General features: G+C 43.2%; 2 protein-coding genes across 2 annotated transcripts in view; one reads left to right on the plus strand and one right to left on the minus strand.

Annotated features, from left to right (window-relative positions):
- The window catches only part of prss12 (serine protease 12), a 32320-nt gene extending 29433 nt beyond the window's left edge, over window positions 1–2887 (plus strand). The window contains exon 13 of the mRNA XM_063220101.1: window positions 1284–2887. Coding sequence (XP_063076171.1) covers window positions 1284–1597 — 314 coding nt within the window. The 3' untranslated portion in view covers window positions 1598–2887. The remainder of the gene's footprint in view (window positions 1–1283) is intronic.
- A 4720-nt stretch (window positions 2888–7607) lies between these two features.
- ndst3 (N-deacetylase/N-sulfotransferase (heparan glucosaminyl) 3) overlaps window positions 7608–15000 on the minus strand; it is a 39674-nt gene continuing 32281 nt past the window's right edge. Inside the window, exons 8-14 of the mRNA XM_063220102.1 lie at window positions 13909–14005; window positions 12427–12550; window positions 12085–12259; window positions 10434–10604; window positions 9909–10018; window positions 8765–8867; window positions 7608–8170 (exon numbers count right to left, since the gene is read on the minus strand). Of these exons, the coding sequence (XP_063076172.1) occupies window positions 8051–8170; window positions 8765–8867; window positions 9909–10018; window positions 10434–10604; window positions 12085–12259; window positions 12427–12550; window positions 13909–14005 (900 nt within the window). The 3' untranslated portion in view covers window positions 7608–8050. The remainder of the gene's footprint in view (window positions 8171–8764; window positions 8868–9908; window positions 10019–10433; window positions 10605–12084; window positions 12260–12426; window positions 12551–13908; window positions 14006–15000) is intronic.

Below are 15000 nucleotides of genomic sequence, written 5' to 3' on the forward strand. Positions count from 1 at the left end.
TGATCACACCCAGTCCTCTAGAGCTCTCCCAAAGCGATTATACCTAGTCACAAGTGTAACTTGTAACTACTCTACTCTTCTCTACTCTACTTGTCAGGACTCTTAAGTGAACTGTACTGAGACCACATCAACAAAGGGTCCATCTCGGTATGGTTCACTTCCAAGGTGTCTGGGTACACTTTGGAGCATTCACATACGTGCAGAAAATACAAAGTACTGAGTCACAGGTCTGAGTTTGCATAGTGGAAGAGACCAAGTGTGAAAATAGTAATACCCTAATAGGACGTGCCGGCGTTCACATCAGACTTCATTGTTGACAAGGGTAAATGGAGGCATTAGCCTACGTCAAAATCCAACATCTCCTGATCTCACGTTCCACCTTGAAACGGCAAGCAATCAAAGGAGGTTAAAATTTATTGAAAAAAGCAGATTAGCAAACCGTGTGGCAGATTTTGTATTAAAGGGACACTGTGCAGGAAATGGTCAAAAAAAGGTACTGCAACTATGCTGCTTATTGAACTTGGGCTGCCTATTGCCAAATTTGATCTTCACATGAAAGTTTATTAAGTATTTAAACAAATATTTTCTAGTATGGTCCAAGTAGAGTCATTTTTGCAGCTAAAAATGGCTATTTTTGGAAATTCAAAATGGCGGACCATGGAGAAGATCCCCCTTTTCATGTATGAAAAGTGCTATTTTTCCTGTCACAATGAATACTTAGAATTTGATGCTGGTGGTAAGTATTCATGAAAAAGGTAACATTAGTGAATGGGCTGCATGAATTCTGGAAATAAACAACTAAAAATCTCACACAGTGTCCCTTTAAATCTTACCTACTGTAGACCACCTCAACAAAGGTTTCAGAATGGTTTTACTTCTGATGGTTATTTATGGGTACAGTTTGGAGCATTCACATATTTACAGAATTCACACGTCTGTTCTCTTAAATCGCTGAAAGGGCCTAAGAGTGAAAATGCACTTACTTAAGGCTTAATACCGTACATACTGTATATGCCCATGCCATAAATGTGGAATTTCCAATCTGGCTTACCTTCGACTACAGCATCAAACATGGACATCTGCAGTACAGTGACTATTCACTCATCTGCATAGGTTCTAATACTCCATCCTCATTGGTTAAGGTTTTCCATGACATCATTGGCAGCGAAATTCGATGCCAGTGCGGCGTATTGAAATCTAATCTACAGAAATCTGCACTAATACAATGCTGGAAGGAGTGTGTTCCACCCTAGCGTGACTTATTGTTTCCTGTCATTTCTCAGGTCGTGCGTATTCCAAGACTCTGCAGCAGGCTGCCATCTCGGTGCTGCCGAAGCGTGAGTGTGAGGTCCAATTTGCCGGAACCTTCAACAAACGAATGCTCTGTGCTGGGGCCTCACCTGACGACCATCGCCGTGTAGACAGTTGCCGTGGCGATAGCGGGGGGCCGTTGGTGTGCGAGCGGCCCGGAGGCGGAGGATGGGTCATCTATGGGGTCACGTCATGGGGCCACGCATGCCGTCTCCATGACTCCCCGGGTGTCTACACAAAGGTCTCCGCCTTCCTTCCCTGGATCAAAAGGGTGACTGGGCAGTAGGAGTCTTCACATATGGCCTATGGATCCACACGTGCTCCAATTCACATGCCTTGATTTCACATTCACGTGTTGGTTTGATGCAGTTACATGCTCATCTCAGTTAGAAGGTGTGTGTGTCCGTTAGGTGTGTGTGTGTGTGAGTGTGTGTGTGTGTGTCTGTCTGTCTGTCTGTCTGTCTGTCTGTCTGTCTGTCTGTCTGTCTGTGTCTGTATCTGTGTGCGTGTGTGTGTGTGTGCAGCATGTATCCCAGTACTTTGTCATTTAGCACTTCTAGGTTGAAAGGGACCACAAGGACTGCATGCCAAGTGACCCACTCCTTCACTGAGCCTCTGTCAGCATCCCTGCACTCTAGGAAGAGGCAACCAGAGGAAGCACACACTTGAAAGGGTCAGCAAGGTCCTAAAGCACAGCTTTTTCTAAATGTACTTTTCTTCAGTCAGACTAAACTGAAGATTTCTACCAACCGCACTAAAACGAGTAACAAACAAGGACTGTCTTAATTCTTGTGAAGTCATTCAGTTGCACTAAAGCCTCAATGTCTGATGAGTAGTGTCTCCAATCTGGGCTTTGTCCTAAGACCTCTGTAAGATACCTCGAAGCTGTACCTAGCTCCATTGATATGTTATTAATATGTGGTTATCATGTATAACATGAAGAATTGTCTGTAATGTTTGATGTGATTTATCAAACATCATTACCTCCTTCCAGAAACTGCTGCCAAACAAATGGCATGTTTAATAGTATCCTAAATACAATTACTTAACCCAGTCTTATTAAGCCATGTCCTTTGTGTACCCTTGAGATTGTGTTTTTTTTTTCTTGATGTGCAAGTGAAACGTTTTACAGGCAGAGGATCTATTTTAGTAGATTATTTACACAATTTATGCTGCCCTTTCGCGAATGTTAAATTTGTCATGAATTACCACCACTGCAAATTTCCGGGTATTCATTATGACTGGGAAGTGTACACTTTTCATACATGGATAGGTGGCTCTTTTCCATGTCCGCCATTTTGAATTAGCAGTCATAGTCAAAGCATGGTGGACTGCAAAACATACTGTACTTTGGTAAGACCAGTAAAGTATTCGTTTATTGCTAGTTTATTACTCTGTAAATGTTCATGGAAAGATCACATTTCTGAATGGGAAGCATGTCCAAATACAAAAGCTAAAATTACATACAGGACACTTTTATGACACACATATGTCTCAAAGAATGTCATGAGTTCACCTTCAGTACCATCCATTACATGTCTGCATCTAGTTTTAAGTAATTCTTTCACTACCTGTGTTCACCACTGATAATAAAGATTTTGCATCTTTTTTCTGCCTCTGCCGTTTCATAAACATGCCTGGTAAGCTCACTGTGCCATGACATCCTTTAAACTCAGATTTCATGACTCCATCTGCTGTTCTGTCTGACTGGTTGACCTGGAGCAGCAGGGTAGATATATATTAGGGGTGACGGGTGGGTTTGCTGGCTTGCACCCCATTTCACGTTGTCAGCTCTGTTCCAAAGATTGACATTTGTGGTAATCTGCTGTTGACAATGAAATGCTGACCCACAAGGACGCACACAGTATTGTACGAGATTTACTGTAAATCTGTTGCTTTATCACTGTATTCTTTTATATAAATAAGAATTTGGACAAGTGAAGCGTAACCAATTTTTAACCATTTTTAATGTTATGCATTACAGAAGAAGTATATCCTAACTTCCTCTTACAGACTCACTATATGGATACACAACAGGAATCCTTATGACTTGTTTATATTTTTGTAACACACAAGGGATCATGTTCTTGTCATACTTCTGCGCTGGACTCAGACCTAGAGTAGTTTCAAAGATATTTGCTCATTCCCATGCCGTGGTTGTCTGCACCTCAGTGCTTTCTTCCAGACGTCTGGTGCTAGAGCATTGAATGCTGCCGTGAGGAATGAGAGCCATCCTGTGTGTCCTTTGTGTTTACTTCACAGCTGACTTTTGTTTACACACTAGGCAGTTTAGAACTAAGACAAAGCTGTGTGTGTGTGTGTGTGTGTGTGTGTGTGTGTGTGTGTGTGTGTGTGTGTGTGTGTGTGTGTGTGTGTGTGTGTGTGTGTGTGTGTGTGTGTGTGTGTGTGTGTGTGTGTGTGTGTGTGTGTGTGTGTGTGAGTGTGTGAGTGTGTCTGTGTCTGTTTAAGAGAGAGCGAGGACAGAGGGTTAGTGTGTGTGGCTGTGTCAGTGCATGCTTGTGGGGTGTTAAGCTCATTTGAGTAGTTACTTTGGAGAGGGTCAGGGCTATTATGTCGATAATAGAATTTCACACACACACTTGTATTTTTTTTATTATACTTTAACCAGTCAGTAAGGAGGCTACTGAGCCATAATGGCAAGGCAGTAGGCCTACTGTTTCCTGGCCATATATATTTTTGTTTCCAGATGAAAATGATATTTGATTGAACTGATTAAAGCAATATTGTTTATTATGCAATAGTTAGATCCGGTCAATATTGCTTAAATAGATAGAGGGGACCTGATGTGATTACCTTTTTTAACCGCTGAGTGACTCTCATTTGTGTGATTGCAGTGCCCCCTTGTGACAAGACTGAAAATGACCACCAGATTTTGAACCGCATCCTTACATCAGATGTTCCTCCAAAATAACACACGAATGGCCAGTGCACCTTCAGACTATAGTAATACACAGACTACTCAGCAGTCTAATCAGTCATGTACACATGCCGTCACCCCTTCCACTGTCAAACCTACCAAAGCTGGTTGCTTGGTGAAGTCATACAAAGCAGCCAGTTAAACCTGTTTAAATCTGTGGACTCATATGCTGTTGATAAGTAAATGTGAGGCTTCAAAAACACTATTATGTGAACATACAGTCTCAAGATTTTTACTTCCAAAAATATCTCAATCACAGAAAAAAAATGAGCACGACCAGCTGCCTACCCAGTGATTACATTTTGAGCCAACAGTATGTGCTGGTGGTCATCATGAATATGTGGGATATGTGGGACTATTAGTCTTACACTCACTCACACATGTCTTTTCAACACCAACACCATTCACACAAGAAAATATAATTTCTCTAACTCAAAGCACCATCCACAAATCTAGAATAACCCATACAAAATAAATAAAGGTGTAAAGATGTGTTCTCTTGGAACTTGCAGTGTCTACAGTGCAGGCCTGGTGAAAATAGTGGACCAGTGGACTCACTAAGAGGGACCTGTCATAAATGAAGACCAGGCTGAAATGGACAAAAACACTGCTGTGCTCAGCTGTGTGTGTGTGTGTGTGTGTGTGTGTGTGTGTGTGTGTGTGTGTGTGTGTGTGTGTGTGTGTGTGTGTGTGTGTGTGTGTGTGTGTGTGTGTGTGTGTGTGTGTTGATGCTTATTTGTGTATTCTTCCTGTCGTACACTATTCAATAAAAAACGTCTCATTTAACCCTAGATCAAAAACGAAGATTAAACAAGAGGATCAGGATCAACAACATATACAAACAATACATAAATAGACCTACATGAGAATACAAGTCACACAATTAGTCTTGCACAATTTACAATCAGTATATGAATAAATATGAACAATTTTAAACGTAACTCTTTCCTAAGCATATCTGAACTTGTTTTTTTAATAACTTTAGAAGTTATTTCAGTGATAAAAGTTGGCATCCTGTTGAATGCAGTGATCGCTCTGTAGGGCATTAGTATTCGCTCGAGTTACTACAAATGCCCCTGCCGTTATAGATCTTGTATCATAGATATGGGTGTTAGATGTTTTACAGAAAATGCTATATTGTTTCAGTGGGTTTTTATTATTTAAAATCGCCCATGTTGAGATCAACAAAGAGACTCTCAGTTCTGTACTGTGGGCATTTGAGAATATGCCTAGATGCCTTGTTCTGTACTACCTGAAGATAGATGTGTTCTAGATACATTGGACTACATACTACTGCATACTGTATATTACAATATTCCATCTGACTAAGAACTAAGGCACTAGTTACTCTTTTCATTAATTCTTGTGTGATGAAGTACCTACACCTTCTAACCAACGCAGACACAACTAATTTAATTCACTATTTTATCTATTTTTTTGACCAGGTCAGTCTACTGTCTAAAATTGCACCCAGTAACTTTGTTTCTTTTACTTGTTCAATAGGTTTTTTTGTTTAGAAAGCTGAATTATTCGCTTACGTTTTCAGGAATAAAATCTTTTCTACCATATTAAGTACAGGTTTGTTCCGGTTCAACCAAATCTAAATTTTTTGTAACACATAATTTAATGCTTCTGCGAGACCTAATGGGGACTTTGCAGAAGTGTATACAGTTGTTTCATCTATATACACTACCTTAGCATATTTATGTCGAATGGAAGGTCATGGGTGATGATGGAAAATATAAATGGACTCAAGCAACTTCCTTTTGGTACCCCACATTCTCTACTCCGCTAGAAATACAACCATTCAAGTAAACCCTCTGAGACCTTGTGATCAGATAGCTTTCTAACCAGTTAATTGCAGATGGTGTGTGTGCGTGTGTCCGCATCCACTTCCACCAACAGAAGAAAGTACTAAGAGGCACGCAGAGACAAATGGACAGAGTCTGGGTTAATAAAAAAAAACATGAGTCATTTCTTTTTATTGAATACTTGTATGTCTATATATTTATTTACAGTCATTCAAAGCAGTTCGCTCATTGTCACTGAGGCCATCTTTGAACAGAAGTAGACACCTAACCCCGAACGTCTGACAGCAACAGTCATAGTGAGAAAAGCTAAGGCTAATCTGGTAACTACCACGCACGCGCACGCACACACACACACACACACACACACACACACACACACACACACACACACACACACACACACACACACACACACACACACACACACACACACACACACACACACACACACACACACACACACAGAGAGAGAGGGGGGGGGGGTTGTTGCATGGGGTTCATGGATCTCAAGAGGCACGGTAGATGCAGCTTGTATCATTTCCCCTCACATCTCTTTGGTGTCCACACAGATGACCACACTGAAACACGGATGTCCACTTGGCTCTATGGAAGGTGATAAGGTCAGCAATGGCAAGGAGGTCTCTTTCAGTTCTATGCTCTGATGCCTAAAAGCTGAGCCGTGTGCTTGGAAGCATGCAGGCTGAACCATCCGTTATGTACGATAAGGGTTGTGTGCACACAGCTGGAGTTTCGAACCGACGACCTTTATGGTTTTTGCCTAGCTGATCCAGTGGTGCAAGGGCAGCATCTTCTTGACCAACTGGCTAAAGAAAGAGAGGGCAGGGTTTCATGGTCAATGAGTGAGAGGCCTCTCTTAGCAGCAGTGACGTATTTGATCACTTCCTTCCGTGAGTTTAGTTTGGTCCTGATTCCTGAAGATGAAACTGTTCATAAAGTAGTAACCTACCCACAACTAACACACACAATCACGCAGACACACAAACATGCTCACACGAGCTGTCCCAGGCCCAGGGAGAGAGGGGCCCCAAAACTGGGTCCTCATTACATTGTATGCATTGGGTGGGGGGGTTCTCAGATGACTTTGTCCCGGGCCCACACACACACACACACACACACACACACACACACACACACACACACACACACACACACACACACAAATTAAAATAACACTAATAAAAACCTCCTGTTTGCACTTATATCTTCAGCAAAATAACTATGTAAATACAAATAATAATTTCTATTTGTGGCCTCAACTGATTTCCCTATTTAATGAAGCAATATTTTAAGACCGCTATAACAAAGCAAACATCTAGAGCCCATCTATACCCACCTGAGTCCTCTCTCAAATGGATGTGTATGTGTGTGTGTGTGTGTGTGTGTGTGTGTGTGTGTGTGTGTGTGTGCGTGTGTGTGTGTGTGTGTGTGTGTGTGTGTGTGTGTGTGTGTGTGTGTGTGTGTGTGTGTGTGTGTGTGTGTGTGTGTGTGTGTGTGTGTGTGTGCGCGCACACGTGTGTGCGCCTGCATTGTTCCATCTGTGTGTATACATGATCACATATACTCAAACATACTAAAACATAGTGCAAATTGGTCACCAAATAGACTCCAATAGTCTCCAGCACTGAAATCACTGGCCCATGGTCTTATCCCTGGGCTGGTTCCAGCTGGCTCCTCGCCTCCTTGTTCCTCCACACTCAATCCATCATGCCCTTAATCAGTCGTTCCCTGCTGTCCTCTCCTTCTTCCCCTGTCCTCCATCTCCGTGCCCTGCTTCGCTCCACTCCATTTGCTCTGGAGCCTGCTGCCTCCTGTCAGGGTTTGCTGCAGGGTGCACGCTGGAATTGAAGGCCTAACGGATCTCTCTGCAACCATTCGGTGCTCTCCATCTCCTCTGCTTTACCATCTAAGGTCTGTCTCACTCTTTCTCTTCTCTTCTTCCGGCGTTTCTCTTGGTCTGCCATGTATAAGGTTATCTGACTTTCTGCAGCTCCTCTCTGAGCCATGAGGGCAAAGGCTGACCCAGTCTATGCAGCAGCTTGGATAGTTCCACATTATGGTCTCGGTAGTAATGCGACAGGAATGCACGAGACTGGAGAGAAAGACAGAGGGGTTGGAGGGGGAAGGGAAAGGGACAAGGAAATTAATTATATTTGAATAGGGGAAACATCTCATACCTGGCTGTGCACGCAAGGATTCTGAGGGTCATGAACATGTGGCTATAAAAGGATGCAGTCCGACCATTTCCCAATAGGGGGTGCTGCAGATCTGTGTAATATAAAAGCTAAACAGCATACACACTACTGTATAACACTGTGCTGTATAACCAGTGTTGCCAGTTTGCGCGGTTACCCGCCCAATTGGGCTGCTTGGAATAGAAGGCTGCAGATAAAAATGGATAATTTGGCAGGTTTTTCTGCAGTTTTACGCCCAGAGAAATCAATACAATTTGTTGAAATTGGGCGAAATGTAGCGCCTCCAGGCGTTTTTCAGCACCGTTTGGGCGGGATTTGATCAGACACATCTGGCAACACTGTGTATAGCATGAAAATACACATGCATACGTAATACATACAAAATATACACATGCATACGTAATACATACAAAATATACACATGCATACGCATCATCTCAGCGTTTAAAATGTAGCCATATCAGGACCAATTGCATGACATGCATTCTTACTTCTATGTCCATGGGGGGATACTTCCTGCCTTTGCTCTTTCCAAGACATTTAGTCCTCCCTCCTTCCAACAGCTGGCACCAGAATCCCTTCTGGCGGTCAAACCTGAGAAAATGTGTTTTTGAGAGAGGGAAAGTGACATTTTCTATCATTTAGCAGCTAGAATGGTCATTTGTCATTCTCTCTCTCTCTCTCTCTCTCTCTCTCTCTCTCTCTCTCTCTCTCTCTCTCTCTCTCTCTCTCTCTCTCTCTCTGCGTATGTGTGTGTGCGAGTGCATGCACACGTGTGAGTATGTGTGTTGCATTTGATTCTGAGATAAAGAGGCAACTAGAGAGAGAGGGCAAGAGAGCTGCCAAGAATTTGAGATTAATAAAGCCAATGTGATTGATGGAGCTGTCGACGATATCAGACAGACAGAAACACACTGACATCTGCAGATGCATCGTGCAAGGCCTCAAATCTGGCATCTCTAAAACGGTTCCACCAATTTTTATCTGCTACACTATTGCCCCTGATAACCTCACAGACTTCCCCCCTTCCTCTTACAATCATGTCGCTTCAAAGTGCTTAATACGTCTGGCAAATGGAGCATGCAAGACATGAGGAAAATATCAGAGAGCAAAATCAGAGTGTACTTTTTACATGACATGTACGTATGTATTTAAAAAATGTCTTCTCTGATATATAAACAAGTAGTTATATAACTCTTGGAGGCCTGTATAATATTATTTGTGGGTAATCCCTTCAAATATCTGTCAAAGTCAGGATACTAAAGCAAAATCCCAAAGTGTGTATTCCTTTCCTTAGAGAGGTTTTGTCATGGTGTTATATTTTTTTGTGTATGGCAATGCTGTTGGTTTGTGAACTGAGTTAATTTGAAGCTAAGCACATCTAATAGTAAAACTAACCAATGATAATACTGTATTTCTCCTAATGAGGATGGAGAAGGTTAATGATTTTCACCTACATATTCCCCTCTAATACATTTAACCAAAATTCTGATATGTGGCCCGAACTGTGAAAGCATTCTGTGGAGCTCCAAGGCTCACCACTTTCTTTGTGCCACTGCACTCACCCCCCACTTGCTCTCTTTGACCAGCACCAAAGCCATGCTCACAGCGTGCGGAGCTCCAGGGCAGACTTACGTGAGGGCCTGTGAGTAGTTGTAGTGCGGAGACACACCTAGGAACTTCTGTAACTCATCCATGACAGCTGCAGGGTCGTTCCTCAATTGCTGCCCATCAATTATCAGGAGCTGAGCGCAGGAAAGCAGAAGAGTAAAGGGATGTTTTAGGTGCATGTATGAGGTGGTATGTACAGTATATGAAAAGGATAATTCCAATCTATATAAATAAGACTGAAATATATACTGCAAATATACTGTATGTATTTAAATATATCCAGAAAAATATGACTGATGTGCGTTCATAACCATCACGATGTGATAACATCAAAGCTTAACAATGTTTTTAAACAATCTGTGTTTGATTTGTGCCTATAATATCTCTTGGCTCTTCTAATGTCAGTGAGAAGCTTTTGGGGGCTTAGTGTGTACATGTATTAGTCACACTAACACTAATAATATGGGAGCAAACACTAATAATATGGGAGAAATTCCTTTTATACACTTTTATATATTAACAAAGTACAGGCTCTATTGTGTGCCAGACCTGGTTGGCTGGGTAGTGTGTGAGCCATCGCTCCATGTGGACGGCGTAGAGGCCGGGCAGGAGGCAGCGGTTCTGCAGGGAGCGCAGGTCAGCGGGGGCCTCGTGTCCGGCTGAGATCACCTCGTAGAAGCTGTAGCGCAGAGCTGTGCGATCCTCATGGGCCCGCTGGTGCTGCAGAAAACACACATCTTAACAGCTCAAGCACCCACAGCATACATACAGTCAGGGCTCTAAATTAACTTTTTTTCATCTCCATCCAAAACGGCTGGTAGCCACACACACACTCACTAATGGGTCGAAGTGGCTAGTGACTTTATTTTTCTACCAGCCAAACTGAATTTGACCAGCATTTGGCAGGTTGGCTGGTGTTAATTTAGAGCCCTGCATACAGTACAGTAACCACCCCAGAAGACCAGGAAAGAAGACTATTATGAGTGTGAAGCTATAATGTGTATGCTCAGGTAAAGAGAGAGCTTAACACAGCAAGCTTATTTTTGTTCCTCTGTCACCCCTCCCTGTCTATCTCCAGTACAGCTCAGGGGACTTCAGGGAACTTCACACCTCTCTGATTCAACTCATCATTCTGTCTATTCCTGGAAATCAACATAGCCAACATTTTTTTTTAAATCACACACACACACACACACACACACACACACACACACACACACACACACACACACACACACACACACACACACACACACACACACACACACACACACACACACACACACACACACACACACACACACACACACACACGCAGACAGGGTTATTGGGAAAGCATGACGTAAGGCAATTTAATTACCCATCGACTTTCCCTCCATATCAATTGATTACTGTATTGCTGTGGGCAGTGATGTGTATCCAGGGACTGTTTTTATGCCTATCTGACTGTTGATTCATTCACCCCCTTTTCTGTTTTGCGGTATTTCTGTACCCAATTGTGTGTGTGTGTGTGTGTGTGTGTGTGTGTGTGTGTGTGTGTGTGTGTGTGTGTGTGTGTGTGTGTGTGTGTGTGTGTGTGTGTGTGTGTGTGTGTGTGTGTGTGTGTGTGTGTGTGTGTGTGTGTGCCTGGGCGTGTCCATGATTGTGCATCTGCATTAAACAGCTCTAGCCAGCCAAATGTGGAGTATGTGAAAGTATGGAACCCCCATCAAGCATCACAGAGACGGCCCCAGCAGGCTTTCAGAGTGGAGGTAAGCACTGAACCAGAGAGAGGTGTGCAAACTGGTAATGGACTACACAGCACTCACAGATGGATAAGTAGCTGATAATGGATAGCAGGGGTGGGGAACCTATGGCCATTTACAGCCCTTGAAGCCATCTTATACGGCCCCTGGTATAATTTTAATGTTATGCAGCTTCATGTAAAATACGACATGTATTGTGAAGGAATCTTAGAAATTACATTTGCAAAACAATTAAATTATATTTCAAGGCACCTAGAGAAGGTGGTGTCTGTTGTAAAGATGGCCGCCTTTAATAAAGGCCTACGGTGCAAGGGGGAAGTTCTGATTTGAGCTCATAGTACGGCCCTTGGAGGACATTTGCAGCCCTTGAAGGAATTTGAAGTGGCCCTTCCAATGAAAAAGGTTCCCCACCCCTGACGTATGGGATGGACATGCTCGACAGGAGGGAGGCTGACCTGGTACCAGGAGTAGGCCCTGTCTGAGGGGTTGATGAGGAGGGTGATGATCTTGGCCCTGGGCAGCAGGGCAGCAGCTCGCCTCGGCGACTCCTCTGAGGGGAAGTAGTTTGCACTCTTCTCAAACAGGAAGTCAGTCGTGGCATTAGATGGCACAGGGAAGAACTCCATGTACCTTTAACATAAATGAGAGTTACTAGTGCGTATCTAAACAAAGCTTTATGAGGTGGATAGACACAGGCAGTCAACTTAAGCAGACAGATACATAATATAGGTAAAAAAGGTGGCAAGATAAAATAAAAGAATCCGATCAGAGTGTGAACAGGAGTGATGAATTCTTACCAATCTATCCCTTTGTGGTAGTTATGGGTGTTGAAGAACTGAACCTCCTCAAACGTTTTTGCAGAGGGGAAGTTAGAGGAAATGGACGGATGCATTATGAGGAAGAGGTACAACGCTGTAGTTCCTTTAGGAGACAAAGAGACGAAACATAGAGAGAGGGAGGGGGGAGGGGTGTTTATATGGGGTAAAAATAGAAGAATACAGTACAGAGGAAGCATCTAAAGAGAATGCTCCAACAAGGGGAACATCTATTGTCAGTAATCATTCTTTTTCTTTTAACAATGTTTTTGTCTGTGACTGAGTCTGTCTTTGGAATACAGCTACCCTATCCGAGAGCTCATGCCTTAAGCTACACTTTCATCATTCTCTGAACATCAAGGTTACCCTGACAAGAAATCTGTTCTGCAATGAACCCCCCACTCACACATATGTGTCTACGTATACATCTATCTCTCTCACTCTCTTTCTCACTCTCTCTCTCTCTCTCTCTCTCTCTCTCTCTCTCTCTCTCTCTCTCTCTCTCTCTCTCTCTCTCTCTCCCTCTCTTGCACGCACGCTTGCACGCACGCTTGCACGCACGCATGCACGCACACACACTATGGATTCTTTTTCTGCACTGTGGAGTCTGTTTGTACCATACATCTTTCTCTAAGATAAGAGAACAAATGAAACTGACTGATGAAAGTAAAGATGTGAGGTAAAAATGAGTGAGAGATGGAGAAAGCATCCGGTTAAGACTGCAGGAAGTGCTGCGTTCTTCAAAGAACAAACTTCAACCCACATACTCTCATGCAGTTCTCGCTCCCTCTCTCTCCCTTTCCCTACCATGTCCTATGCTCTCCTCTATGTCGTCTTTCTTTCCTGTTTGGTTTCACCTCAGTATTTCTCAATGAATGCCGATCTCTGAAAAGGTCTACTATATTTTTGTCTGTGACTGTTGATCATATTAAGGACATTGGCTGTTGGACTGAGAATCAGGAGGTCAACATGTAGGAATGGGTTATGATTCCATGGGCCCCTGGGCCAGACAACAGGAAAGGCCCTCATGAACGCAGCCACAAGGTTCCAAAGGTTTTGAGTGGTTAGCGAAAATGTTATGCCTCTTTTCCACTACCTGTTTTCTGGTAGGCCTACAACTCGACACAGCGTGACTCGGCCGCCACTTTTTGCTTTTCGAATAGGCACGAAAGCACAATCGTAAAAAGTAAAAAGTGGCAGCTGAGCAGCGCTGTGTCGAGCTGTAGGGCTACCAGAAAAGGCTACTAGAGGGCCTTTGCTGTTGGCGATTCTGGGCTTTCTCCCCTGAGAAAATGTGAAAATACAATAGTTAAAAAATGCTATTATAACACAGTCTGAGGACATAAATATAGACCAATAATGATCTGTTCTTTGTAGTGAAGAGGTTTGGGCTTCTCGGGCCCAGGGGCCTGGGCCAAGTAGGCCTGTGAAGCAATTTGTCCTTGTCAACATGCGCTCGCTCACCTGTCTTCTGTGGCCCGATGACCAGGAACTTTGGCAATCTGTCGCAAGTCTTCTCCTTGGACCAGATGTCTTTATGCCTCTTGTCATCACAAGGATTCTGGGGATATGCGGCATGCATGAAAGTGTAACTTCAAAAGTGTAACTTCAAAAGTGGCAGCACACATACAGCATTCACACTACAGCATTCAATACATTATTTGAATCCCCCCCACACACACTCATACACACACACACACACACACACACACACACACACACACACACACACACACACACACACACACACACACACACACCAACATGATCTCCAAAAATTCCGTGCTCCTGGACACGGATGTTAAGGGCACAAAATCCGTGTCCAGGAGCACGGATTTTGCCAAAATTCCGTGCTCCTGGACACGGAATTGTTTTCCGTGTTCCTGGACACGGAATTGTTTTCCGTGATGGACACAGAGAAGTGCTCTCTCTATAGGCTACTCCCACAGCTCTATGTTTCCACAGTCTTGTGTTTTCTCAAGATTTTTCTAATTTCAAATATTTTTTCTCAAAAAAACATTTCCTACTCACAGGTTAGGGTTAGGGATTGTTTTGGTCTGGGCACAGCTACTTTTCTTTCATTCATTATATGAATTTGATAGCCTAGCAACCAACTGGAAAAGGTATTTCTCAATATGTCTTTAATGACAGGTTAAGGTTAGGGAATGTTTTGGTCAGGGCACAACTGAAAGCTATAGCATTATTTTGTTTAGGATTAGCATTTGGAGTTACACAGTGCTGTGGTAATAGCCTATAGAAAGCACTTCCGTGTGCTCGTCACGGAAAACAATTCTGTGTCCAGTAGCACGGAAAACAATTCCGTGTCCAGGAGCACGGAATTTTGGCAAAATCCGTGCTCCTGGACACGGATTTCGTGTCCTTACCATCCGTGTCCAGGAGCACGGAATTTTTGGAGATCAGGCTGCACACACACACACACACACACACACACACACACACACACACACACACACACACACAAAGAGACACATTGTTGCAACACGGGTAAAGCTGTGAAACTCCACAAACACCATCTTCTTGTCTAGAGAGGTCTTG

The sequence above is a fragment of the Engraulis encrasicolus genome, chromosome 16 (genome assembly GCF_034702125.1).
Source record: "Engraulis encrasicolus isolate BLACKSEA-1 chromosome 16, IST_EnEncr_1.0, whole genome shotgun sequence".
Classification (NCBI taxonomy): Eukaryota; Metazoa; Chordata; class Actinopteri; order Clupeiformes; family Engraulidae; genus Engraulis; species Engraulis encrasicolus.